This window comes from Barbatula barbatula, assembly GCF_947034865.1.
Source record: "Barbatula barbatula genome assembly, chromosome: 17".
NCBI classification, from domain to species: domain Eukaryota; kingdom Metazoa; phylum Chordata; class Actinopteri; order Cypriniformes; family Nemacheilidae; genus Barbatula; species Barbatula barbatula.
Window position 1 is genome coordinate 9,983,461 of NC_136780.1, and position 26,740 is coordinate 10,010,200.

The 26,740-nt window shown below is 41.1% G+C and overlaps 1 protein-coding gene across 4 annotated transcripts in view; it reads right to left on the reverse strand.

Annotated features, from left to right (window-relative positions):
• Positions 1-1,013: 1,013 nt before the first annotated feature.
• flna (filamin A, alpha (actin binding protein 280)) overlaps positions 1,014-26,740 on the reverse strand; it is a 31,367-nt gene continuing 5,640 nt past the window's right edge. The window contains exons 3-47 of one of the 4 annotated variants that reach the window (XM_079477576.1): positions 19,596-19,847; positions 19,391-19,488; positions 18,108-18,255; positions 17,630-17,826; positions 17,372-17,534; positions 17,030-17,230; positions 15,961-16,098; positions 15,708-15,834; positions 15,421-15,557; positions 15,118-15,314; positions 14,862-14,975; positions 14,637-14,780; positions 14,436-14,559; positions 14,080-14,240; positions 13,911-14,001; positions 13,507-13,676; positions 13,300-13,417; positions 12,926-13,188; positions 12,405-12,723; positions 12,139-12,312; positions 11,896-12,058; positions 11,651-11,811; positions 11,402-11,569; positions 11,206-11,329; positions 10,666-10,822; positions 10,348-10,537; positions 9,847-9,870; positions 9,020-9,267; positions 8,007-8,093; positions 6,849-6,948; positions 6,628-6,768; positions 6,396-6,524; positions 6,144-6,317; positions 5,889-6,050; positions 5,593-5,796; positions 5,363-5,515; positions 5,154-5,276; positions 4,802-5,068; positions 4,583-4,720; positions 4,380-4,495; positions 3,599-3,731; positions 3,274-3,450; positions 2,959-3,177; positions 2,239-2,442; positions 1,014-2,113 (exon numbers count right to left, since the gene is read on the reverse strand). In XM_079477576.1, coding sequence (XP_079333702.1) covers positions 1,929-2,113; positions 2,239-2,442; positions 2,959-3,177; positions 3,274-3,450; positions 3,599-3,731; positions 4,380-4,495; positions 4,583-4,720; positions 4,802-5,068; positions 5,154-5,276; positions 5,363-5,515; positions 5,593-5,796; positions 5,889-6,050; positions 6,144-6,317; positions 6,396-6,524; positions 6,628-6,768; positions 6,849-6,948; positions 8,007-8,093; positions 9,020-9,267; positions 9,847-9,870; positions 10,348-10,537; positions 10,666-10,822; positions 11,206-11,329; positions 11,402-11,569; positions 11,651-11,811; positions 11,896-12,058; positions 12,139-12,312; positions 12,405-12,723; positions 12,926-13,188; positions 13,300-13,417; positions 13,507-13,676; positions 13,911-14,001; positions 14,080-14,240; positions 14,436-14,559; positions 14,637-14,780; positions 14,862-14,975; positions 15,118-15,314; positions 15,421-15,557; positions 15,708-15,834; positions 15,961-16,098; positions 17,030-17,230; positions 17,372-17,534; positions 17,630-17,826; positions 18,108-18,255; positions 19,391-19,488; positions 19,596-19,847 — 7,283 coding nt within the window. In that variant the 3' untranslated portion in view covers positions 1,014-1,928. Of the gene's footprint in view, positions 2,114-2,238; positions 2,443-2,958; positions 3,178-3,273; positions 3,451-3,598; positions 3,732-4,379; positions 4,496-4,582; positions 4,721-4,801; positions 5,069-5,153; positions 5,277-5,362; positions 5,516-5,592; positions 5,797-5,888; positions 6,051-6,143; positions 6,318-6,395; positions 6,525-6,627; positions 6,769-6,848; positions 6,949-8,006; positions 8,094-9,013; positions 9,268-9,846; positions 9,871-10,347; positions 10,538-10,665; positions 10,823-11,205; positions 11,330-11,401; positions 11,570-11,650; positions 11,812-11,895; positions 12,059-12,138; positions 12,313-12,404; positions 12,724-12,925; positions 13,189-13,299; positions 13,418-13,506; positions 13,677-13,910; positions 14,002-14,079; positions 14,241-14,435; positions 14,560-14,636; positions 14,781-14,861; positions 14,976-15,117; positions 15,315-15,420; positions 15,558-15,707; positions 15,835-15,960; positions 16,099-17,029; positions 17,231-17,371; positions 17,535-17,629; positions 17,827-18,107; positions 18,256-19,390; positions 19,489-19,595; positions 19,848-26,740 lie in introns of all 4 variants that reach the window. The other 3 variants (XM_079477575.1, XM_079477578.1, XM_079477577.1) reach the window with 3 other exon arrangements.

Below are 26,740 nucleotides of genomic sequence, written 5' to 3' on the forward strand. Positions count from 1 at the left end.
TTAAGCATTTAGATTTTGTAACCATTTTGGAATAAGGTCATGCGGATCAAACGTAAACCCTGTTAATAGGGCCTAAAGCATATTGCACATAATTTCTGTAATTGCCTCTTAGAATTGTCAGGATTATGTTTCCCAAACAGCAGGCATCAACAAAAGAACTGCATTTATTGTGTTTCGGAATTGTCTGCTTACACAAGTAGAGTTAGAGCTCTTAATCAACGTCACACCGTGTTGCATGCTGGGTGTGCGGCCATATTTGTAGGTGGTAGCAGCTCTTTTCAGCTAGTGAAGTGGCCTGTTTGACTTGATTATTCATATTTTCAACTGCTTAGTCGCAAATGTTTTATGTGATGTTCCAAAGATATAAAAAAAATCAGTAGTACTACTAAAATATCAATAAAATGGGTTTTTGTTAACGACACCATATCAGCAACACCGGTTTCATTGAGGGGCGTGTCTAGACCATAACCCAGAATACTTAATTTCATTGCAGCAATCCGCACCTAAGATTTTTACCTTAGCATTTAGTGATTTAAAGTTCAGCCGTATGATTTCATGGGAAATATCAGTTTGACATCCGACTTCAACCTAGCTGAAGATAAGTACATAAAGTTTTGTGATGTTTCAATTCTTATATAGAAAACGTAGACACATTTTTTAAAGATTCTTAAATTGAAACATTCACAAAAGAAACCAGATTTGGAATTATTCCTGATAGTTTCACAATCACATAACAGTGCAAACTATGCAATAATATTTTACCTTTTGTTTTGCCCGTTAAAATAAAGGTATGGCAATAAAAGGAAAATTACACAGCAGTTTTCCCAATAATCAACACATGCAGTTAATCAAAAATGTAAATGCTCAGCAAAGTTTCCATATTTTACACTACATGTACTGCAACAGTACTTTAAAGGTTAATGATATCAATGCTCACTATACCCGAGTACAATGCAATACTACAATGTACCAAAGTGTCGAAAATAAGGTTTAGACAATAAAATAGACAGACAAATAGTTAGGACAACTTTATTGTTCTATCAAAATACTGTAACAGTCACAACTTAAATTTAAGACAATTACATTTTTTGTAAAATTCTGGAATACTGATTACACATTGACAACAAAGCACAAAGAGCTAGAGAATTGACACGTGAGCAAATAAGTGAAGTTTTGCCAAACAAAAATGTTAAGCTTCCAAGTGATTTTATATGACCGACAAGGCGTAAGAAAACATGCATCAATAACCTTCCATTCAATGCACAAACCAAATGGGACAGTATACGCCTTTATTCTGTCATGCAATCTCCCTTTGGTGTTTAGAAAAATGTCTAAAGCCCTCTATCAAAAAGGCCTCCCAATATTGACATTAAATTTGACCATGCTGATGTTTTTTTTTTGAATGTAAAGGAAGTTTTAAACACAAAGAGAGAAGGTCAAACCCACAGAGCTTCGGCACCAGTGTTACATTGTGATGGGTGCGAAGGCCACATAGCATCACTTCACCCAATTGAAGAGTCAAAGAAACAAATCTGTGCCGATCGAGCAAATTAAATCACAGCCACTTTTCCTGCTTCTAGCAACAGCTTTTCTGTACAGGTATAGCTGAAACAGCAGTCTCCTAAACCAGGCAATAACATTGTAGCAGCTACACTGTGTTAGAGACAAGTAACTGGTGTAAACCTACACAGGGAGCAAAAGCCACTAGGATCCTTGTAAAAAAAACAACAACAATGCAGCAACAGGATCCAAGTATGACTGGTATACAGTGAAAAGGTGCTTTTTAACCATCTCTAGCTAGGAAGCTAAATAGTGGTGTAGGAAGATACTGGATGAGATCATACAGAAGAGAATGGCAGTGAGTTTTCAGTGTTTATGAATTTATGTTTAAGACACGGGCAGAGGCCTACAAAGGTGTTGGAGGGCTGTTAGACAGTGATGTGGTATGGGCTGCCAGGGATGTGCTCATCTCCCCATTTGACCACCAGGATGTATTCTCCTTTCTCTTTCAGCTGGTAGGACACATTATAGAGACGGTTACCCAAGTGTTTCACCAAGATCTCCTCGCAGGGCACTTTGGGTCCATCCACTCCAACCAGGAGCATGTTTCTCCCTGTGGGGATTGATTCATTTATAGTTACATCTGTGCAATTGCAAATCAGAACAGATTTAGCTAGTTCAGCTACGATCAATACTTAATTCAACATTAATTTAACGCCGTGTGTTTCTGTCCCATACCTGCTTTACTACAGTCCACGCTGAAACTGTTCTTCTGTCCTATAAAGCCCTTGTTGAGCCCCAGGCCTTTAGCGACTACTCGGCTAGCATCAGAGCTAGCCCTTCCTGGTGCCGCTTGCTGGCTGGAGGTTACACTGCGTGTAACAGGGTCAACCAGCACTGATGAGGTTTCATGCATGCTGTGGCTATTGACCAAGCGAGAGCCTGAAAAGACAAGTTTCAGTTTTTAAAACAAATAAGGGACATCATAAGGCATCATGGTGGTTGTCAAGATCAACTAGTTGTGACTTAAATCACAACTGTGTCAAATTTCTCATCCAACTGTGTCAAATTTCTCATCCAGATTTTCTGTATTGCTTGTTTTTTTTTCCAAAACCATCAATCACAATAAGTGGAAATAATCACCAAAACACCATATATTGCATTGAGTGTATTTATGACGTACTACAACTGTACTCAATTCACCCATCCTTATGAGGCCGTTTCCTGAACTGGGATTACATCTAGTCCCACACTAAAATCCATGTTTGAGCTGTCGTAACTGAAAACGGCTTGCACGAACATCTATTAAAATTTATCAGTGCCACTATTTTTTGAACAAGTATTTTTACAAACATGCCTTACAAAAAACATTACTAAGTTGTAATTTAACCTAAGGCCAATTCCTATCTGAATCTTGTCCAAGAAACCACCCCTATATATATAAACCTTCAAACCTACCTGTAATTTTAGCTTTGAAGGGACTTCCAACAATATGGTATGGTCCACCATATTTGATTGAAATTAGATAGTTTCCAGGTGCCATTGGCGTGTAGGTGACCTTGTATCCCTCTGGGCATTCTTGACAGTCCATCTTCACCTTGGAAGGCCCATCAATTGTCACTGCTAACGCACCTGGACCAGCTGAACTTGTGTTCACAGTGAATTCACATGGAGACCCTGGAAAATACATAATTTTATAGAGTAATTTTATTACAAGCGCCCAACCAACAATTATCTTCTAATGAACAAATACAGCAACAAACAAAAGAATACCAGTAGTGCCTCCTTCCAAGCCAGCTCCATATGCAGACACCATTCCTGGGTCTCCAGCCTGACCCGTCTCACCTACACGGATCTTGAAGGGACTTCCGGGGATGTGAGAACCGTTGAATTTCACATCTATTAGGTAGAGGCCATTCTCTCTGGGAATGAACCTCACAGCATACTTATCTGTTATAAGAGAATGTGGGGGTTAAGGTTTCACATCTAGCTCAAAAGCAAAACTGCTTAACAGCTCATATCTGCCTTGGCCAAATGGTGCAAATGTAAAACTAAGAGAACATTTCTAATTACAGTGCAAGGAGGCCCCCATGGTTACCTTCATCAATCTCTGTGACACAGCACTCTTCAAGTGCTCCGGACGGGCTGTGAACTTTGGCATCAATGACTCCCTTAGCCCCGTTCAAGCTCACGGCAAAAGATGCTGGCTGGTTGACCTTTAACCCAGACTCCTGCATTCACATGACACTTCCACACTCAACTTCTAGATCAAAAACTTTAATTTCACAGGTGAAGATCTTGTCCTCTTAATCCAGTATAAATCTATTATGGCTGTACATTTCTTACCTTCAGGCTAACAGGGTTAAAGAGAGAGGCCTATAGACACCAAGAAAGCCCATCCCAGCCCCCCCCAAGCAATATACAGTCAAATCAAGAGTCAAGGTGCACAGACAAACAAGCATCTGTTGTCCTCTTTAACCCTTTAGCCTATAGCTTCCAGTTCAATGAAGAACTGTTGGGAGCCTTTAGGACAAGGTACGAGAAATACAAACAGTCCTTCAGTATCCCACAAACCCCAGCATGGCCGTTCAACACAGCAGCAACAGTCAACTATGGCTCTATTTGTGCTTTGTGTGTGCAAATCTGAGTTAATCCATTTTGTTTAATGTTTTATCGTGTAAAATATGTGCAATCAAACTTGCTTGTGTATGGTAAAACATTACATCAAGTAACCTTACTGTCTTTTACTAATAATTTCCTAATAAACAGTACCATGAATGAAATCGTGAAAAGATTTTCTGTAATTGCAGCTGCTGTGTTAAAGGTGGTCTGAGAGTTATTTAGGGTCGGACAAATGTCTGTGTTACTCGAAACCTCACCTGAAGACTGGCAACAGTGAGACGACGGGAATCATCAGAAGGCGAGGCCACAGGGACCACGAATGGACTGTCAGGGATTTGCTCATCATTGAATCTGATGGATACTTCATAATCGCCTATAACGGATGAGCAAGAGTCAGCTTACAACTTGTCAATTTTCTGAACTTGTTCATCCTCATGGTTAGAAGTTCTCTGGATCTCACCAGGCTCCTGGACAATGTAGGAGACACCACTGGATCCATCTTTGCGATCTTCAAAAGCAATCTCGGCCTTGCTGGGTCCCTCCACTGCGATGGAAAGCCCACCAGCTCCTGCTTCCCGGGTCCAAATGCTGAATTCAGCTGCACACGGGAACATGATGCGTTAGTGGCCAAAACTCATTCCGACATGTACACAGATAAATGAACAGAAACAATCCCTGCCTGGTACTCCAGCCTCCGCTCTTTCTAGTCCAGGGCCTCCTGCACGGACCTTATGGGCACCTCCCTCTCCAAGAGGTCCCACTGTAAACTGGAAGGGGGATCCTGGGACATGCTGGCCCTGATATTTAACACTGACTGTGTGCACACCCATCTCAGTGGGAACGAAACGAATGCAGTACGTGTTGTTTTCTCCCTCCATGATCTCAGCCTTGTGTACCTTGCCAGATGGGCTGGTCACCTGGGCGGTCATGTCTGCGATGCTGATCTCTGCGGGTCAAGATTCAGATTGGGATTAGAGGACAAGCACTGATAATGAATGTTAATGGAGTTATTTTTCTAACAGAACTCCTACCAGGGATCTTTAGACTTAAGTCACACTGGCTGCCAACATTGGCCACAGAGGCAGCTCTTCTTCTGCGGGTGATGCTCTCCTTCATCCTACCCTCTCCTGTTACTTTGACTGTAAAAGCACTTCCTGTAGCGGGAACATAATGGGGGAGTCAAGTTAAACCAGGTTTTTCATTAACCCAGCATACTTCTATTTCGAACACTTGTAATCACCTGGAACATGTTGGTCAGCAAATCTGATGTTAATAATGTAATTTCCTGGCTCTGTGGGGCAGTATGTGACTTTGCAGGTGCCATCTTCTTGATCTTCAGTGTTGATGTCTACCTTACTGGGTCCCTCAATGGACAAACTGAGTCCTCCATATCCTAAATAAAAGTATTTAAATGAACGCAGTGCCTTATTTTTGCATTTGAGATTTTCTTCTGAAGATATAACCACTCACCTGCATCTCTGGTGTCAATGATGAATTCGGCCGGCTCAAACGTGCGAGCCTCACTCAGGCCCTGGCCTGTTACACGCACACGGCTGGCATCACCAATCTCTGACTGGTTGATCATGACAGAGATTGGGCTGCTAGGAATATGACGTCCATTCTTTTTAATGTTGACAAGGTGCTCGCCAATTTCTTTGGGCACAAAGGAGATGCCTGAAGAAAACAAGAAATAAAAAATTAGGATGGATCACTTTATGAATGTGGTTTCTTTCTATATACTAGCCTTCTTTCATTGTGACGCTTACCCACATGCCCGTTCCTAAGCATCTTCAGTAGGCATGGCTCTTCTCGGCCAGATGGGGTGGTGAGAGATGCAGTCAACTGGCTGAGGTCAAGCTCACCGATGTCCAGAGGGATATCAGCAGCTGAACCCACCTTCAGATGAGACATGCGCATGGAGTCATCACCTGCGGACAGACAGAAGTGACATGTTGCAGAGCAATTAAGAGCAAAAAATATGAATTTGTTAGCCAAAATCTACAAGTGGAGCTTTAAGTCACCTGTGATTTTGGCCATAAAAGGGCTGCCATGAATGTGCTTGTCGTTGTATTTGACAATGATGTTGTAGTCTCCAGGAAGAACAGGCAGGTAAGACACAGTGCAGGTACCATCTTGATTATCAGTGCAGCTGATGTCCGCTTTCGATGGCCCCTCGATGGCCAGAGACAGCCCACCTATTGAATGCATTTTGTGTGAATGTCTGATTGAGGTTTGTGTAAAGCCATAACGTGAGCCAAGACCAAACTCTATACCTTCTCCAGCATCTTTTGTGTTGACTGTGAATACTGCAGGCTTGTTGACCATGCCATGGATTAAACCAGGTCCATATGCAGTCACGTGCCCGCTGTTGACATAATCCACATAGAACTGCAGTGGGCTTCCTAAAAGGGCAAGAGAAAATAAGTGTGGCAGAATTTTGTAGCCATTTAGAAAAACCACATCCTATAAAAACGATTAAATGGTAGAAACCACAGGCTGTTTTACCTGGGATGTGTATTCCGTCATATTTGATGTCCATCTCATGCAGGCCAGCCTCGGTTGGGGCGTATTTCACTGTGACTGTGCCATCCTTGTTGTCTATAATATCTGGCTTGGCCACTTTTCCAGAAGGCATTTTTACATCCCCTGTGGAACATCAGGTGTGTATCAGCATCTTCCCTCTGGAGGATTCTATGGTTACTCATTTACGCATTTGATGGGATTACCTGTAATCTCTCCCTTCTGGATGGTGAAAGGAATGACCAAATCAAAAGGTCTCAATCCAGCTACGTCCAGTCCGTTCATGCCCATTGCTCGGTCTGTGGCCTATGAGAGCGAGTGACAAAACAAACCAATGAGATGGACATCTCAAACTAAAAAATAAAATCTACAATAGCATGTCTGAGGTCTACATTGTTTAATATATAGACCTAAAATGACTTTGTGCATTGCTCTACTACTAATGTATGTATTTGACAAGCAACTTGAATTTTAAATAGTGGCATAATAGAACAGTACACATTAAGGATTCTTTCAGTCATAACTTTGATTTCTGAGGATGAAGTTTATGTACAAATAGTTTTTAGTGTCAAGATGTCACAAATTTAACTGCGATTGGGGTAAAAATGCCACTAAAATGGACCAAAAATAACTTATCTTCACTTAACATGAATTGTAAGTGTTAAATAATTTAATAAAAATACAGTCTGGTGTGTAAATGGTAAAGGTGAATAAATCGTTTTACATTACAAATGTAAAATAGCCGCAGAGAAAAATAATAACCCAAATAAGTTATTTTATGATGCTTCTTATTTGTAATTAAATTTCATTAAAGCAGATTAAAGGCAAAAACACAGACATGACAACAACACCCTAAAAAAGAAAGTGAAATGAAAAACACATTGGTAATGTTTGATGAGGATGATGTATGACGAAGCAGCGACCGACACTGTGAGAGAGAATTAGATTCTAATGTAATGCAGATTCAGTCTGTAATTGGCTAATCTGGAATGGGGTGGAGTGAAAGCAAAGCAAACAAGCCAACATGACCAATGATGAAATAACACACACAAAAACATCAAAATGCCAACATGACAAAAAAACATCTGAATGCCAACACGACACAAAAAGAGACAAGTGTCCAACACAGCGTAAGCTCTACAACAACCAGCCATTTTGTTAAAATGTTGAGACATTTATTGCTTTCAAAATGGCCGACTCAAATGAAAGTGTATTTCACATAAGCTAAATATAAATGAAATGCATCGTAAACCTGCAGGAAGAGACAAATAGAAGGGTGAACAAGAGAAGGACAAGTACTGATTGGGACTCAAATGAGTAGCAGAGGTAATGCAGACGGGGAGGAAAGAGGGGCGTGTCAGTACCCATGGCTGGCCCATGTTGGGCGCGTAGGCGTACTGCCGGTTCTGGGTCTGCTGCATTAGTTGGTCAGGGGAGTCACCTTCCAAAGCCTGAGACAGGGCAACAGAATCAAAGATGAAATCCCTCGGATAACAAAATCGCCTCTGGGTTAAAGCTGGTCAACCAGGAGGCAGTTTTAAAAGAATACTGCACCGAAACATGAAAATGTTGTCATTTACTCACAATCATATTGTTCCAAAACACAAAAGATGGTAATCTCAATATTTAATCAATTTCACAGCAGAACTGTAACACGGTAGTGACTCCACATCACTTGAGTTGTTTACATCCGGAAGAGCAACAATTCATAGAAGACAGCTTCTGTTTTTTAATTATTATTGGGATGAACTATTCGTTTGAGATAAGGAAAAGTTCACCCAAAAATATATATTTTGTGTTCAACAGAACAAAGAAATTCTTACACCTTTGGAACAATTTGAGGCTGAGTAAATCATATTTCAATTTTTTGGGTGAACTAGCATGTTGATGCTTACCACAATGAGTACCACTGTTAGAGAGCTCATTTTGAGGTGGAGTCTTGTAAATCAATAAGCCTTGATAATACTGGTGTCATTGCCTTTATGAACATTCTTGTATACTTTCATAATAAATTGTTCATCCTGGTGAGCACTAACACGCAAGTGACCAACTATTAATCCAGCTAAAAACTGGTCAACCACAAAGGGGTTTGAGAACACCAAGTGCACTTGAATAAGTGCAAAACAATGTTAAACACCACCCCACTGGCCCATATTACAGAACAAGTGACTACTGTATTAATATAAAGTGCCCTATACAGACGTTAGGCATTTACATGTTGTAACGCTCCATTGACATTCATTGTAAAGCTTATTCTATCAATACACCAGCAAAAAATTCCCTTACAAGCAAGGCTGCCTGTATGAGGTTATGGCCACCATGTGAAATGAATGACAAATGTTACCCTAAAGGAATTATCTATGTGGCATACATGTACCGTGACTTGGAATGGGCTGTTGGGAATATGCTCTCCACCGAAGCGCACACAGATGACATATTTCCCAGGCTGGGGTGCTGTGTAAAAGATGTCAAACGTTCCATCTGCGTTCTCAACAACATCCACATCCACCTCTGCTCCATCTGGAGTGCAGACCGTGCAGGTGACTTTGCCCTTCCCAGCAGCCTTTGCGTCCACAGTAATGACAGTCTGCTCTCCGATCTGAATGGTTGGACCAACTCCAGCTCCTGCAGAGTTACCAAGAACAGTTTAGTCACTTGTAAAAAGCAGGCAGATGTTTTGTTATTAGGGATTTTAGTACCCATCACTCTACGGTTACATTCAACCATGCACTAGATGCAAAATATCTGGAGCATCAAGGAAACAGATGGTTTCAGAGAAGTAGGATCCATTTTTTAAAGATCTGAACGTGAATAAATTGGTAAAATTGTTGGCTAGACTTTTCCTTCTCTTTGGCTATGAAAAGGATCCACTGTCCTGTTGGTCTGTTACCTTAATTTCCAGATCACTAGAATCTATTTAATGTAATGTAAATTAATGAAAGTAAAATATACATTCTCATAAACAGGCATAGTACAGTCAGTTAGTTATTAGTCCCCCCTGCAAATAAATACCTGTTAGATCAAAGACAGAAAGTTAATATGAAGATGTAAAAAATCCATTCTCCAATTATGCAAAATAACTTGGCCTTGTGCTACAAGTACAATATAGTAAATCAAAGGAAAAAGTATCTATTTAGCTCAAGGTACAGTGCAATTCTGCATGCATAACCATACAAAAACTATATCATTATCCAAAGCGCTTACCCAAACCATGACCTCCAATTGAGACTGAGATGGTGAAGCAGTGTGAAAAAGTGAAAAAGTAACAATCAGAGCAAAATACAACAAATGTGCGCAAAAAATAAAATACTAAAGTGAGGGATGAAGTGATTGTGATGGGAATGTGAGCAGCTCTGCACAACAGTAGGTGCATCTGGTGGGGAATGAAGTTGGGAGCAAGTACAAAAATTTAAGAACTTCACACAGGCAAAAAAAGATTCCCATGTTGCAACAAAAAGATTGAGGGTGAGAAAACAGGGCAATGGCTCGTAAAAAGTATTAGTGCTATCAAAACATTTCCACTGGTTGCAAAACCACAGAATTATTCTGACCCCTTCAGCGTTTTCTGGCAGACTTCTATTAAAAATTAATATTTTGGCATAATTTCTGTATTATTGACCTCGAAACCAGAGTCTATTTGATATGGGTTTGAATGGTACAGGGTCATTCATTGTTCATGACGGATCTGACCTAAGCAGTACATACCTGTGACTGTACATTTACTGGCATCTCCTGTGGGGAGAGCTCTGATGCGATATGGTGAGTATGGGATCTCATCACCACCATATTTGATGAGAATGGTGTAACGGCCGGTCATGTCAGGTACATAGGACACAAGGTAAGTCCCATCCTGATTATCACGGATGTTAGCCTTCTTTAGCTTCCCTTCAGGATCCTGAATGAAGAGAACAATGTTCAATAAAAGTTTTAGGATTGACTGGATGCATTTAATGAGCCACTTATCAAAGTTACTTAGGTGGCGACACAGCGATTGATCCTAAAAAGTGGTAGCAATCTACTCACAGTGATTTGGACAGCCAAGAGTCCCTCTCCTGCATCTTTGGCATCAATGGTGAACTCCACAGGCAGACTGGCAGGCACACCGGTGGTATTCAGACCAGGACCACTGGCACGAACTTTACTAGCATCATGAGTAGGCAGAACCTTTACCTTATAAGGACTGAAAAAAGGACATGAGTGTGTGAGAGAGCAAGTAAACGAACCAAGAAAGTTTAGGAATGGACTAGGGTGATCATGATGTCGACTTAGGTCAAATCCAATAGAAATTAAATTAATTCAATTTAAAAAAAGCAAAACCTAATTTATTTGAAAAAAGTGCATGGCATGTTAAATATCCATGCCTGAAAATCATAGCCATCTGCCGACTTCCATGTAACAAAAGTTATGGTTATCTGAAGGTATGAAAAAAAATATTGGGAAAAGGCCAGCTTTTATATGGTATCAAAGCCTTTAATAGGTACAATTTCAACACGTGATGGGTTTTCCCAGATTGCATCACATTGAGCATTGTAGGAGGAGCGCTGCCCTGGTGGTGACAGTTACCTGTGTGGTATCTCCTCATCAGCATACAGGACATTGATAGAATAAGGTCCCTCACGAGTGGGCACATAAGTGACTGAGTGAGTCTGGTCACCATTATCCACCACCTCAGCAGGCTCCACAACACCTACATAACAGTAAAATTCCATTAAAAGCTTAAAACAAGCACTTCCACAAATCTTTTAGACTGCACACTTACCTTTGGGTCCCTGCACTCTGACCTGCAAGGGAGCAACTCCTGCTTTGCTTGCATCCACAGTAAAGACCTGTGGGATATTGGCACGGACGTTGTTTCCAAGCCCCTGACCAAGGCATTTTACTTTAGTCGCGTCGACTGTATCGTGAACAGGAACAGAGAATGGGCTTCCTGTGGAAACATGCAACAGCACATGACCAAACCATCCAAGCAACAAACAACCTTTAAGTAGGATTTTGCGGAAACACTGACCAGTGATTGGTTGACCTCCATAGGTGACATTGAGGTTGTATGTGCCTGGCTCATATGGTATGTACTCGACACAACAGCTGCCATCTTTGTTGTCAGTGCAGGACATTTTTGCTTCAGAAGGTCCCTCCATAGCCAGACCCAGTCCACCGGTACCTGCCCCACTGCACAAAATCGGGGAGGAAAATACAAGGACGTCAGAGATACTGCATCCACTACCACTTGATTCTTTAGATTTTGATCCTCACCGAGTCTCCACTGTAAACTTGTTGGGTTTGTTAGTGATGCCTGACTGAAGTCCTGGACCATGTACACGCACACGTGCTGGGTCACAACCCTCGGTCACAGGCACACGAAATGGGCTCTTGGGAACTGGGCTGTCACCGTAGGAGACCTCAACGCTGTGCATGCCTGGTCAACACATAAGTGCCATCAATATGAAGCAAATATTTTAAAAAGAAAATGGTGAATAATGCTTGCAAAACTCTCACCCTCTTCATAAGGAGTGTACTCCACTTTGTAGGTGCCATCTCCAAGATCATTGATAAGAGCTTCAGTGTGGTTGCCTGATGGGTTGTTGATGCTAGTCTTGATGTGATTGCCTCCAGATTTGGTGAGAGCACGAGCATCCACCGTGAAATCTGTCGTAGCCTCCCGGAAAACTCCTAAAGGCAAATCACACCAAATAAAGCAAAGATGCAAGGTAGGTGCATCACAAGGTAGGTGCATCGCAATCCCAGAAAACAAGTCACACTACCTTTGCCTTCCACTCCCGGTCCAAAGACTTTCACACCACTGGTTTCCACAGCAGGCTCCACATTGAGCCTGGCTGGGAAGTTTGGCACATCTTGATCGCCATACCGGATGGTGAGAGTGTAGGCTCCAGGGTAGAGAGGGATGTAGGTGATGGTGTATGTCCCATCTCCGTTATCCTGAATATGGACCTCTGCCTCTGTCCCATTGTCTGAGATGATCTCGATAGTCAACTCAGCAGGACCGGCATTCGTGCAGTCAACCACAAACTTCCCCGTCTCGCCAACCTTGGCACGCTCTAGACCTGGTCCGGAACATCTCACCTACACATGTGAAGAGCCATGGGGAAATGAGTGGATGAATACAGTTGTTTTACTTCTGAAACCAGTCGTCTGGAGCCTGGATAACACCTAACAATGGAGCAATATTAACTCGGTCTATAGAATAAATGTCTCAAAGAGTTTTTGCTGACAACTTTCTGCAGTCTTGTTAAACTTAATTCTACGATTAAGCAAACACTCTCACCTTAGACGGGTCAGTGGGTGCAATGGCTTCCACGGGGAATGGACTGCCAGGTATAGGAGCTCCATCATAAGTTAGTTCAACCTCATAGGGTCCTTTATCTCGCGGGATAAAACGGACCTGGCTGGTCTCCGGGGTCAGGCCTGGCTCAACTTTACAAGGCACAGATTTACCAGACGGACCGGTGACCTTTGCTGCAACCTTGCCCTGGCCGCCCGCACCTTTGGACTTAACGGTGAGCTCTTGATCTTTTCCAACTGTAATTTCTAAACAAGAAAACAGAGAAATGGATATCTCAATAAAGGTGACCAGAACACATGAAACTTGCTGGTCAAGTTCAATCCGTCACAAAATGGAAAAGCAGTGCGATGACTTACTGTCTCCAAGACCAGCCACTTTAACTTTACTGAGGTCCAGAGATGGAGCAACAGATACAGCAAACGGGCTCTTTGGAATGGGATCACCACCATAGCTTACATTCAACCCCATATTACCCTAAAATGACAAAAGATTATTTGTAATATAATTTTTTTCAATGTTCTGTTCTCAAGCACTCACACAAGGACATAATTCAGAACCCTCACCTGTTGGACAGGTGTGTATTTAACAGTGTGGGTGCCGTCATGATTGTTGATAATCTCAAAGTCACGGACCGCCTCTCCCTTGCTGGGTCCGGTGAACTGAGCATCAAGCTTTGCCTTTCCCGCTGCCTTAGTGTTCACAGTGAAGTGAGTGGGTTTGTTCAACTCCACACCTTCAATGAAAATATCAGAATATTACCTAGTGTATTTAGAGGAACAAATCCTCAAATCATGGGTTTGTAAACTAAAGACTGTAGATTGGGGTTTCTCAAACTTCGTCTTATTCACGACTGAAACTATGGCGGTATGTCTCCACCACTCCATCAGCATCAAATGAAAAAAACGACACTGAAATTCATTTAGCATTATTCAAATGCTTATTCACATGATTAAATAACTGCACGTACCAGAGCGGTTGAGCCCAGGTCCCTCTGCTTTAACCTTGCTGGCATCATGAGAGGGATCAACCTTGATTCTGATGGGTGTCATGGGAATGGCCTACAAAACAGGAGTTTGAACAGATGGAACCATGCTGGACAAATACATTCATATAAACACGCATCTGATTCCTGTTACCTGATCAGCAAAGAGCACCATGATGGTATAGCTGCCTGCTCCAGGGGGCATGTATTTAACCGTGAATGTGTCATTGTCATTTCTAATGATGTCAAAATCAATGTCGGCTTCAGCAGGTCCCACCACCCCGGGAGCACATTTGATGCCTATGCTGATGTCTCCTAGTAAAGTTTGCAAAGAAAAACTATTTGAGTCTGAATATTTTAGCAATACGGTTCAAGATGCTATATTTTGGGTATGACTAAAACCACAAGGCTGTGTCGAGTGCAAGTGTAAGATTTTTACATTACTTAAAAGAAAAACCGCTAAGAATTGCAGAAACACGAACTGTGTGAAGCAGTCCATAAAGCTCTTACCCTGTCCGGCCTCGGCACAATCCACAGTAAAGTATGTGGGCTCAAATGCCTTCAGGCCTGTCTTGGCCACTCCAGGTCCTGATACTTTCACCTTGTTGGGATGGCATCCTGCACCAATAAGCATCTACAAAAACAGACAACAAGATCTTTAAAACATTGCATTCAAATTCTTACCAAGAGTGAATTTGAATTTCTACTGACCCGGAATGGGCTCTCAGGGATATTGACTCCGCCCCATGACACCATCACAGTGTGTTTGAGTGGCTTGCGAGGGGTGTAGCTGCAGCTGTACGTCCCATTACCATTATCTTTCACCTGCACGTCCACTGGGTTTCCATCACGGTCCTGAATAGGCAAGAGATTGTAAGTTTGGGCCTTCAATTTGGAAATAAAGTCATGAGTCACAGATACAGAGAAGAGCAAGACCTGAGCTTGAATCTTCAGTGGAGCTTTGCCACCAAGTTTGGCATCCACTGTGAACTCCGCAGGTTTACCAATGGAAAGGCCACTGGCCTGCAGACCTGGACCATGAGCCTTCACCTGAATTACAATTGGGGGACATATGAATCACAACACCACTAACATGAACAACCTATGATGTTTCAGATCTGTACAATATGAGGTAGCGACTGTACCAAAATGTAGCTATTCGACATCAGCTACCTAGAGTCAGATCTGATACCTTGTCAGGGAAGAAGTCTTTTCCTGGAGCTGACACGATCTCAGCCATGAACGGGCTGAGCTGGATGTCCTCGTTCTTACAGAGCACATGCACCGCATATTCGCCAGGTTCTGTGGGCCAGTACCGCACATCGCAGGATCCATCTCCCTTATCGTCACATTCAATCTTAGCCGGGGATGGGCCCTCCACTGAGAAACCTGATAGAAAAAATGTCTAAATCAGGAGTTTCAAACACAAAAGGATATTTGATACAATGCAGTTAATTCTACCCAAATGGCAAGACGATAAAAATTTTAGACTTACCCAAAGTTCCCACATCATCTCCAACAGCTTCTACCACAAAGTCAGCAGACTTGCCCACTATACCACTCTCCAGTCCAGGACCCCATGCCCTCACCTGCTGTGGACCTGCTTCAGTACCAAGCTTCACCTCAAACGGACTAAAAAGAAAAAATAAACCTCTTTAGACTTGTTTTACAGGACCTTAAGCATATTAACACAATCTCTTATTAATAAGAAAACTGCTATACATTTATTTCATTATAATAATTATACTTTTATTTATAATTTATTATAAAGGGTGGTCTTACCTGCGTGGGATGTGCTGTCCACCCCATGTGATTGTAATTATGTAATTTCCAGGTGTAGTGGGGTAATACTCAAAGCTGTACACTCCATCACAAAGATCCTTTTTCTTACAAGGCTCCTCAAGACCCTCTGTGTAACAAACACAATTTGTTACACAGTTGAGCTAGCGGTTTATTAAAAGGGTACCGTAGCACAACATACAATAAAACAAGGCAAAGTAAAGGAGGTCATAACACTGCTGTGTCGTTCACTTACTCGGTCCTTTGATGGTGACTTTCAGGTCTCCAGTTCCAGCCCCTTTGGTGTAAACCTTGAACTCTGCAGTCTCCTTGATTCTCAAACCTTTAGGCTGGAGACCACGGCCCTTTGCTCTGCACAGGCTTGGATTACAGGCTGGCGAGAACCAATAATAAGTTATTACAAACTAACAAACGCAAATTATACAATTACAAAAAAAATACAGTACAGATCTAAGAGCAAAGGCATTTGGAAGGTTGAAGGAAGATTATTATGTATGGTACTCTAAACACTATTGATAAAACTTAAGTTGTGTTCAAACCATGGATAATGCCTGCTCTTAAGAAGTCAGACAGGAAACACGAAACATGTTGAGAAAGAGATACAAGTATTGCTAAGTCCGAACATCCTTACAAGAGGAAGTGCATGTGCAATAATGATTGTACATTGCTGTACAGTACGGGTGGAAAGGGTCTGACGATAAACTGAGCATGAGCATTAACAATAGCGTTTTAACGTCACAGTCGCCACTTTAGGGAATGTTATCCATGGCAAAGGAAACAAAGCTAAATTCCACAGTCTATCTCTTGAGAAAGCAACGTCTATTAGCACTTATATGGGCAGTCAAATATGTCCATGTCTGTATAACCACTGAGCCAAAATTATGTCATTCAGTTGGATGGGCAATAAACCCTTATTAGGGGCAGAGAAACATCAAAACAAAAGGACATTGACAGTAAAGCAGCTGGTCGGGTACCCAACACAAATCCAAGGAAACAGGAAATGACATCAAAAGCCAAAAGGAGGCAGCTCCAAAGAGGGAAGGAGAGATACCAGTGGATGTAGACGACAGCCATCCTTCAAAACAGAGACAACTGCCAGTAAAGAAAACAGCTGAGGAAAAGCAAGCAAGAAAAGCATTGCAGAAAAAAGAACAAGTAGCAAGGACATATAAAACGCTTATCTGATGTCATACAGTGTATCCATAAAAAATTACTGGAAATGGCTTTTCCTTGTCTCATTAAAACTGTGTATAACCTCCTTACCTACTTCCTTTTCCTGCCTATCACATTTAAAGTCCTCTTACCCTCTCCTACTTGAACTGTGTAAGGGCTCTTTGAGATCTGTCCACCAGCAAAGGTTATGTAGATGATGTGCTGGCCCTCCTGGGTGGGCTTGTAGGTGCATCGGTAGCTGCTGTTGCCCTTATCCTCAACAGTGCATTCAACTCCGTCTTTCTTTCCACTGGGGTCAACAATGACAACCTCAACTTCTCCTACTCCTGCACCTAAGAGAGAAGGTGAGAATTGTTTGGGTAAGACTTTCCTACTTGTATGCTCAAGACCCCCTCAGTTTGATTTGTGTTTAACGTTAGGAGATCTCAAGCAAAAAAAATGAAATACTTCATATTACTATTTAAGGCAAGTACCAGCTGTGTAGACATCGAAGTATGTGGTCTTGTTGGCAATATTGCCTGCAGGCTCAAGGCCTGGACCCTGGGCAGTGACCTTGCTGGAGTCTCCCTGAGCCATTCCCACATCAACTTCGAATGGGCTTTTGGAAATGTGTTGCCCTGCAAACAACACCGTTACCTAGGAGACCAGAAACGGGCAAGATGTCAGTCCCTTCAGTGGCCATCAAAAAGGAGAAAACTTAATCTTTTTCCTTTTAAGAAAGGTTGAGGTACCTTGTGTTGTCCAGTGACTTTTGGTACATAGAATACTGAGTAGGTACGGTTCTTGTCATTATTGGCCGTGACTTTTGCCTCTTCGCGGTGGCCAGCGGGGTCCTCCACGTAAACCAGCACCTCACCCTGCCCAGCACTGATGGTCTCAACAGTGAACACGGCTTTCTTCATCACAACATTACCTGTGGGCTCAATACCTGCATGCCACAAAACCAATACCCATAAGAGTTTACTTTCAACAACCCGTCTTAATTTTAATTTAAATGACAGAAGTGACCAAAAAGCAATGTCCAGGGGTATATTTGCTGAGCTGCGCTTCTGTTAATAATAAAATATACAAATGCAGCATGCATACATTTTTTTTATACGTCTTTGACTAAATATTGGGGAAAAACTGTCAGACATCCCTGTTGGCTACTACATTAGATTTTTAGTTGAACTATCCCTTAAACGCTTAAAGCAACTGTTGGCAGGTTACCTGGTCCATAGGCCCGGGCCTTTTTGGGGTTCAGTTTGGGCCTCAAGGGGGCACCGGGCTTTAGTTTGGCTTTGGGGAATTGAGACAGGTAAGTCATAACCGAATGCTCATCCACATTGGGATCAACGATTTCTTCTGGAGTGATGACCTGGTGAAGAAACAATGCATGCAATTTTACAAAGGCTGTGACCTTCAACATTAAGGAAGATATTGACATCCCATCATAGACTGTCCATTTCATAGTTCCACATGTTTAGTTTGATCAATAGATTTAAAGGGATGGTTCACCCAAAAATGTAAATTGTCATCCTTTACTCACCCTTGGGTTATTCCAAAGCTGTTTGTTCTGCTAAACACAAAGGAAGATATTTGAAAAAAATGTCAGTAACAAACGGATCTCATCCACTCCCATAGTATTTGTTTTCCGTACTGTTGGGAGTCCATAGGGGTTGAGATCTGTTTGGTTACTGACATTCTTCCAATTATCTGTCTGTGTTCAGCAGAAAAAATATATTTATACAGGTTTGGAACATTTTGAGGGTGATTAAATGAAGATAGAATTATTTTTTGTGAACTATCCCTTTAACTTAACCAAACCATGTAACCGTTAAAATTTTGAAAAAGTACATTTTCATTGCAGAACATACAGTCTGCACGCTTGAAGCTGCCTGGCAACGAGATGTTGAGTGGCAAACACATACGAGGAAAGCTCTCTGTATCAAAATGACTCGAACCCTGAGGACGGAAACACACCTAACCACACGCGCTACTGATGGCACGCAACATACCATGTCTGGCACACAATTAGCACACACCGTGACAAAGAAACCTTGTGGGTAGTTTCGGGTACATCGGTGGTGAAAACGATAAAGCCATTTGACTCCTAGTTCCTTATATGGCATGTCTTTCAAAAACACAGGAAAATTTATTGTGTATGCCTTTTCAGTAACAGGTGATGAGAGATCACAAAATCGAAACTATGCATGTCTGACCAAGCTGATGTAGCCCAACAGAGCTGATTGAGCCATTTTACTTGATCATTGTAGGTTTCATAAATTTTTAATTTCTGTGGTATGATTTCCTAGTTTGTCCTCAAATTGGGGTCATGTTTAAACCACAAAAATCTATAGTTATTATTGCATTGAATGAGAAACATGGTTATGTACCAGGTATGGGACCAAGAACATTCCATTCTGTGTTGTGCTTCGTGACTTAGCTCAAAACCGTTACTCATAACACAATGAGAAAAACAAAAGATTAAAATTTGTAAACCATAAAAGTACCTGAGGAACACCAAGCCAGTCATCAGCCTGCTGCATGGCCTCTCTGGCATTATCCACAGGCTTTGTCTGGTCCCATGAATCCCAGTCAGGACACAGACCTGCAAGCCAAAACCCAAACGTTAGACCCAGATTCACCATAGAGGGAGTAAATTTCCCTTAAGCATTTAAGTTGCTCAAGTGTTAAATCCTGAGATCCATTGCTCACCTGGAGCACAACTGTCCACCAGTGCACCAAGGGCTTTCCCTGACTGCCAGTCCCGGCTGAAGTTGGTAATGGGCAGCTCGGGCAGCTTGTTCTGTATCCATCCGAGAAGCCTCTGCTTTGGCGTCTTCTGCTTGCTTGCTTCCGTCTCCTCTTCCTCGTCCCACATGGGCATGGAGATGGAATAGTGCAGGATAAGCGTCCATACCATACCTAGGATCAGCTTCAGGTTTCCATCCACTATGGCCTTACTGTCTGTAGCAGAGAGAAGGCAGGACGGGCTTAAACATAGAACGCTCAAAGAAGCTTTGTGGCTATGGGCAGGGAAATGGAGAACATGAAAATCTAATTTTGTTTCATCCACTCAATCAGCGGAGTTGTTTGCAGTACAAACAGCAAAATACAATATGAAATATGATCTTTACAAACTTAAAGCGTACAAACTTTCCAAACCATATCAGTATCGAGCTTTAAATCAGATTTAAATTGAAGCTGGAAAATGCATTTGCTCTAATGGTCAGATCGATTTCACTTTTTAATCATTCAGGGAAACTGTGAGACTACAACATTATACATAGAACTGTGTCTAAATGTATTCATGCATGCACAACTATGAACTGAGTGACATAGCACATGCATGAATATACTGTATAAATGACAGCTTACAATTCCTTAGAACGCGTTGAGATGTCATGAATGGACAAATCTGTTACAGCATTTAAACACTGTATATTTGTATAATCTGAATGGATCAGATGTGGACAATCAACCCTACAGTTCAAAACTGAACAACACCACAGGTCACAAACAAAGCTTCATGATTTAGTGGAAAAGAAATCTTAAAAACGAGCCCTAATGTGTGCTTTATCATTTGCTCATTTCACAAGATGGTGGATCATGTTGCAATACTGAAAGTGGTCAGCAAAATCTGGAAAGCTTGCAGCAGCAATAAATATCTGAAATGCACAATCCTATAGCTGGCACAACATCAACTTCGGAGTTAAGATATTAATAAGCATCAGTGTATTGAACAGTCTGTTATTTCTGAACAATCGCCTTGTTTGCGGGAAGTCTGACAGCAATGCCTATAAAAGACTATCAAATAGAGTAAAATATATAACCAGTCTCCTCTTACAATCACTCCACCCTGTATCGAGATCAAGATCTAAACACATTCTTTCACACTCGAATACAACTTTTTCACACTTCCCGCACCCCTCATGATATTTCTTGAGCAATCGCCCATTCAGCATGTGGTAATATGCTTGCACGTGTGATGCCACAAAAGACAAATTAGAAACAATTCATTCACAGAATAATATCTGTATGCACCATACAAGAGGTCACCTTTACAATACACAGTGTGTACTTGGCCTATAGTATAAAGGCCTAAAGCTAACTGGAATAAAGAGAATGAAGATGTTGATTAAAAATCATGATGATCAAGATTACGTTCATTGATAGCACTCTTGTGCCCCTGGGGCAGGGTGGGGCAGCGCAACTTCCTGTTTTAACCGAAACGTTCGAGTATGCAGTTAACTTCACAGGGGACAAGCTGTCAATGGCCTAATTGCAGGGAGTCTGAAGAACTTTTAAAAAAGTCTTGTTCGACTTATCTTGCATGCAGGGCTTGAAATTAACTCAATATTTTTTAATTGAAGCACCATGCGTTACCATATTCATGAGCTTAAGCTCTTAGCAGTAAACAGTATGGCATAATTTTCAGCTCATCAGTTCAACGGTCCAGCGGATCGATCAGAACTTCGAAGTGTAATGGAGGCCTTCTAGTGTGTGAAAGTTGTGAACTCTTTGTGAGCATGATTGTAGGATTGTGTCAGGTCAGGTGCACATCAGAGGTATCACAAGTCCACTCCTGATACAAGTTTAATTAAAAAAACATTTATTTAACAATGGATAGCCTCTATTTCACGTTGGTTAATCTGTTATAGGTTTCTTGTTTTTAATCATTCTACACATATTAAACATTATATAGTGGTTTCTTATATCTGTAATTTGTCAACAAGGACAACGACCATTAGTGATCAGTTAATGTCAAAAGAATAAACTACAGCAAAGTGTTTATACTGTTGGAGATTGTGAAATAGAATGTTTTTGCGACGCTATTGTGAGCGTGTCATTTTAATGCAACTGAAAACCATGAAATGGCCACGTGCAATTTTAAGTTAGGCTTACATAGATCGACTGAAATCTATTTTTTGACTTCACTAATCAAATATGTTGTTGTGCTGGGGTAAAAAAAATGTGACACAGATCCTCCTTTGAAAGTATTGTCATTGTTTATATTTTGCACAATAGCTGTAACAGCCAGCTGTATACAGTCTCAGTATAGCTGTATGAGCAAGATATTTCCCTTCAGATAAAAAAAACCCCTCAAACGTATGCACTGTAGATTATAAGATCTCGCATACCGTAACGCATTTGATCATATTCCTGACCTACTCTAGTTATCCAGCAGCTCTTGTTTTGCCATGTAGAATAGAATATTAGCATTTTCTTCCAGCTCTGGCCTCAGTGCGATTTACAAACCCCCAAAGTCTAGTGGAATTCAGCTTGGCTTCTGGTTAAGTTGCTTTTAAATATTCCATTTATCTTACTCTCAGACCAAAACACTAGACGTGTTCTTGGGGAACAAAACAATAATATGGAAGGTTTATAAACCCGTTTAGAAAGCTATTCTGGTGAACGGTGGAAGAAAAAGGGAAGAGGTGTTTTAGCGTTGCCAAACTCCTCAAGTCAGCTCAAGGAGGATTCAAGTGGAAAATCCTTTAGATTCAACAAAACCCTTCATGAAAGATACTGCTGCGTCCCATTAGAACAAGAGGACAGAGGGAGAAGCGTACAAGTGAAAATTTAGTACCAAATCATAGAACTCTGTAGCTCAAGATGAGTGGCTATAACAGTCTAACTCAATTTTATGGCAGCGAAGAGAAAACAAGAGAATAACAGGTCTTGTTATTTGAGCATGTTAGAGCTTGTTTATAGAATAAGAGGCAGACGTTAACCAATGGGAGGCAGGGCAGGGCTCATGCAGACAAACTCAGACAGCACCAACATTTTTATTTTCTATGTATAAATGCATTTTTTCTTGGCCTTTAGGGGTTTATCTCCTTTCAACATCGCACAAATTGGTAGTGTTATGGTGGATCATTTCATCGGTTTAAAGTCACAGGGTGGACTTTGATTTGGTCAATGTGTGTTCAAAAAATATATAACATACAGCAATAATACATTACAGTCATGGTGAATGCAGGAGGGGGACTTCACAGACCTGGTGACTCACTTCACAATGGCAAACATATGAAACATGACAGGAATGTTGTGTTGCAGAAGCATTCCAACCACACGCTGAAAGAAACATACACAAGACACTCATGCCTTTTATGGACATTAATACTCCAAGCTCTTCATCAAATTCCCAAAACATGAATCTTAAAAAACAAGACTAGCAATAAATGAAAGAACGGTGAGATCAAAAAAGTACTGTTTGACTTTCTCCTAGGCAACTATTTTTTGTTTGACAAAAGCACAAGTAGCACAAAAATACAGAAGATTAACCAAGATGGGGAGGGACAGAGATTATCACAGTGAGTCGTTCACTTCCTGTTTGAGATGTGTCACCCACAGTGGAACAGAGCGGAGAAATTGCCAAGACACATTCCCATGACTCACCTCTGTCTGGACATGCCAAATAACCTCTGCTGCTCTGACATCAGCTCTCACCCTTGACCTTGCACCCAACCTCTGACAACATAACAGACTGCAGATGTTTCAAGGCACACCAAAAGTGAAGTGTTTTTTCAAGGATGGATTTCACGAAGTGTGACATTTTCAGTTAAATATTAAACTTTAATTCATGGTGGTTTCATGCATGCTGCATGTACATAGGAGAATTTAGAGGAAATTGCACACATTCCAAAAATCTCTTATCATAGAGCATGGCCCTGTGATTTGAGATGCCTCTTTACAAATGCATCCTGAGACAAACTCCACAAAGCTGACCCCCTTAAAGATGAGTAACAGGGATTATAATTTTTCTCAACATTACCTTCAACTCATGTCTTCCATACAATGACAGTGAATGGTGATCAGGAACTGTCAAGCATAAGTCTTTATGTCCACATATTAACATGCCTAAGTTAAGCAAATAATGATGTCACTGCCTATTATGTAAACATCATCTAAGAACAAGTAATATTAAAAAGAGTCATTTTTGAAACTTCAGCCTGTTGTTATGATTCAATGTCACTGTATGAAAAAACTAGCATATCTGTAAATAACTACAGAAGGAAGCAACATTTGACAACCTTCATTATTTTCTGACAGTCTCTTTAAATCTTGATAAACATGCACACTGATGTCATTGTGGGAGATCAAATGTGGTCAGTCTTTCTTCATCGACAAGCTACAGTTTGAGAAAACTACAAAAGCATGAAACGACTATTGCGTTACAGGTTTTAATCAAAACCATGTGCCAGAGCAAGGCGGAAACCCGCACAAAAAGTCCATCCTAGCACAGGGAACATTCAATATGTGATTTTAGGTGCGTGAACACAGCAAGCAAACTTCCTATTTTACTTTCTATGACTTCCAAATGTCCCTCCCTTCCTCCAGTCTCATTCGTGCTCTCGCTCTCCCTGGAAATGTTCCTCTTGGTTTTTTAGCCTTAAAAGGGCAGAAGCAAACTAGATCCTGGCAGGCCACCCATTCCCCTACACAGGGGTTTCTGATTACAGAAGAGAGAGGGAGGGAGCAGGAGGAGGACGGAATAAATGAGTGAGTGAGATTGAAGGGAGAAAGAGTAAATGACTAGAAGAGTAAAAACTGCTGCGATAGTACTTTTGTAAAACCCCATATTGACAGAGATGGAGTGTCATTTGGCCTGGTTGTTCTGTGGTTGAACAGAACCCAGTTGCATTAGCTTTCTTAAAAAAGAAAGCAAGCCCACACACATCATGAAAGTATTCATCCATATAAAAGATGATTTTAATTTAATCCAAGACCACTGAGAAGCTAAGTGTTTGGGTCTCTAATGAGATGATCATTCCTTTAATATATTTATATTATGTAGCCATACAGTATTGTGTTTCTCAATGGAGGAGGTCTGTCTGTATTTAAATTAGATTGCAGAAAAGTTGCAATGTTCAGTGATCTTTTCATCCATCAGAATATCTTACAAGCATGACTGTGCATAAAATTCTCTGTTTAACCAAGTGGAGAGATAAAAGCCCAACTACACTGATAAGATTTGCACAGGATTTTTATGGAAAAAACATAAGACTTAATCTCTTCCATCGCAAGGCTTTGATGGGTAGTGCCATGTAATTACATCTATTAGGAACCCCCAACCCCACCCTTTCTAAATCGTACTTGCCCTTTTACTTCCTTCTTATTTGCTGTCCAAACCCTCTTACCACCCTTTCTTCCAAGCTCTCAAAAGGAAGTCACATTCTTTGTCCAAAAAGATACAAAAAAAACTGACCATTGCTCCGCATTAGCCCTGCAACCATTCTGTCCACCTAACCAACAAATTCTCCATTTGTCCTTGTGGAGGTTTAAGGTTCTTTCACAAGGCCTTTTGAAAAACATTGAGCACATGGCAGATGTCTTCATGTGGTTTCAAGCAGCTGCAGTCTAGCAGGATCACAATGACCTTAAATATCCTTTAAAAGATTTACAGCAAAATGAAACTTCTACTTCTGAGTCACAATGGAGTAATTCAAGTGCAAAATCACCTTGTTCTTTTGTTTGCTCAGATATTTGGAGGTTCAAGTGCGACAAATTCAAAAGGCAAAGAGCATACAAATAAGATGGCAAAACCACCCTGAGGTTGGATTGCGAGACGTGCCATGGGGTGCTTTCCAGTGGGGAAGGGTGTGAATGTCAACGTACCAAATACGCACATCTGCACTTGAATGCATAGAGTTCTGTTACAAGGGAATGTATTGAATGCATTTTTTAAGCAAAATTCAAGTCGATGTCCTACTTAGGATCACAACTACCTCAGAACTGTTGCCTTGAGACAAGCCTGGAAGTGGTCAGGAAATCCTGGCAGAAAAACAAAAACCTCAGGAAGCCCCAATGGACTGATAAGCATACAAGCCAACCATACATGCCATACATGCCAAGCCATGGACCCGTGCTGAAAAGCATCAGAATTACTGTCAGACTTTACAATCATCATACCCAAAATAATAATAGTTTTTGTTAATCATTGTGGCTCTTAAGGCAAAACAGTTTAAGAGTGCTTAATATTGTAAATCGTTGTAAACAATTAAGATTAAATGTAGAACAATAATTCACCCAAAAATTCATACTTTTGTCATTTCAGACTAGGGTTGTCAAACGATTAATTGTTTGAAATCCCGATTTTAAACCTGAATAACTTTCTTCAGCAGAAAACAAAATATGAATGTTCTTCAAAATATATTTTGTGTTCAGAGGTTTAAAATGACAAAAGGTTCAAATATAGATTTTTGGGTAACCTAACACTTTAACATGTTATCAATAATCATGTCTTTTAATATCACAGGGAGTCAATACCGAAATATTGTGACACCCCTTGTATCACTATAACTCTAGATGTACAAAAACAGAATTTAAGCCCACAGCCCTATGGACTCTATGAATCAAAGTTGTAACATGCAGCTCACTTTGACAAGTTTATGCTAGCAAGTCTTCGTTCTGTCTGAATCGTTGCATTGCAAAGCATCTCAGATTAACGTATGGTATTTAGCATTTTATCTGTAGAGCAGCATCAAATTCATAAGTGTCGAAAAACATGACTAAGGGGCTGTACTTTTAAAGTGCAAATTCTGCCCTGACCTGTTACAGGTTTTAACATCATCCGATGAAGAAACAGATTAGCTTCTTGTGGCTCCACACTCCAAGGCCCTTCTTATGAGCCCCACCCAGATAAAGAAAAAGATGAGGGGCTGTCACACAGTTTTACCTTCGACGGCACCAGGCAGCCGTATATCAGTAAAGACACGTAAAAAATGGGGCCTGTCATGACAGGAGAAATACAGACTACCCCTTTATGCTTGAAACAGACATACCAGGGTACACAGGTGCATATTTCAGTAGTTGGTTTTTGGTTAATACACGTTTTATATGTTCTTAGTGGAAAG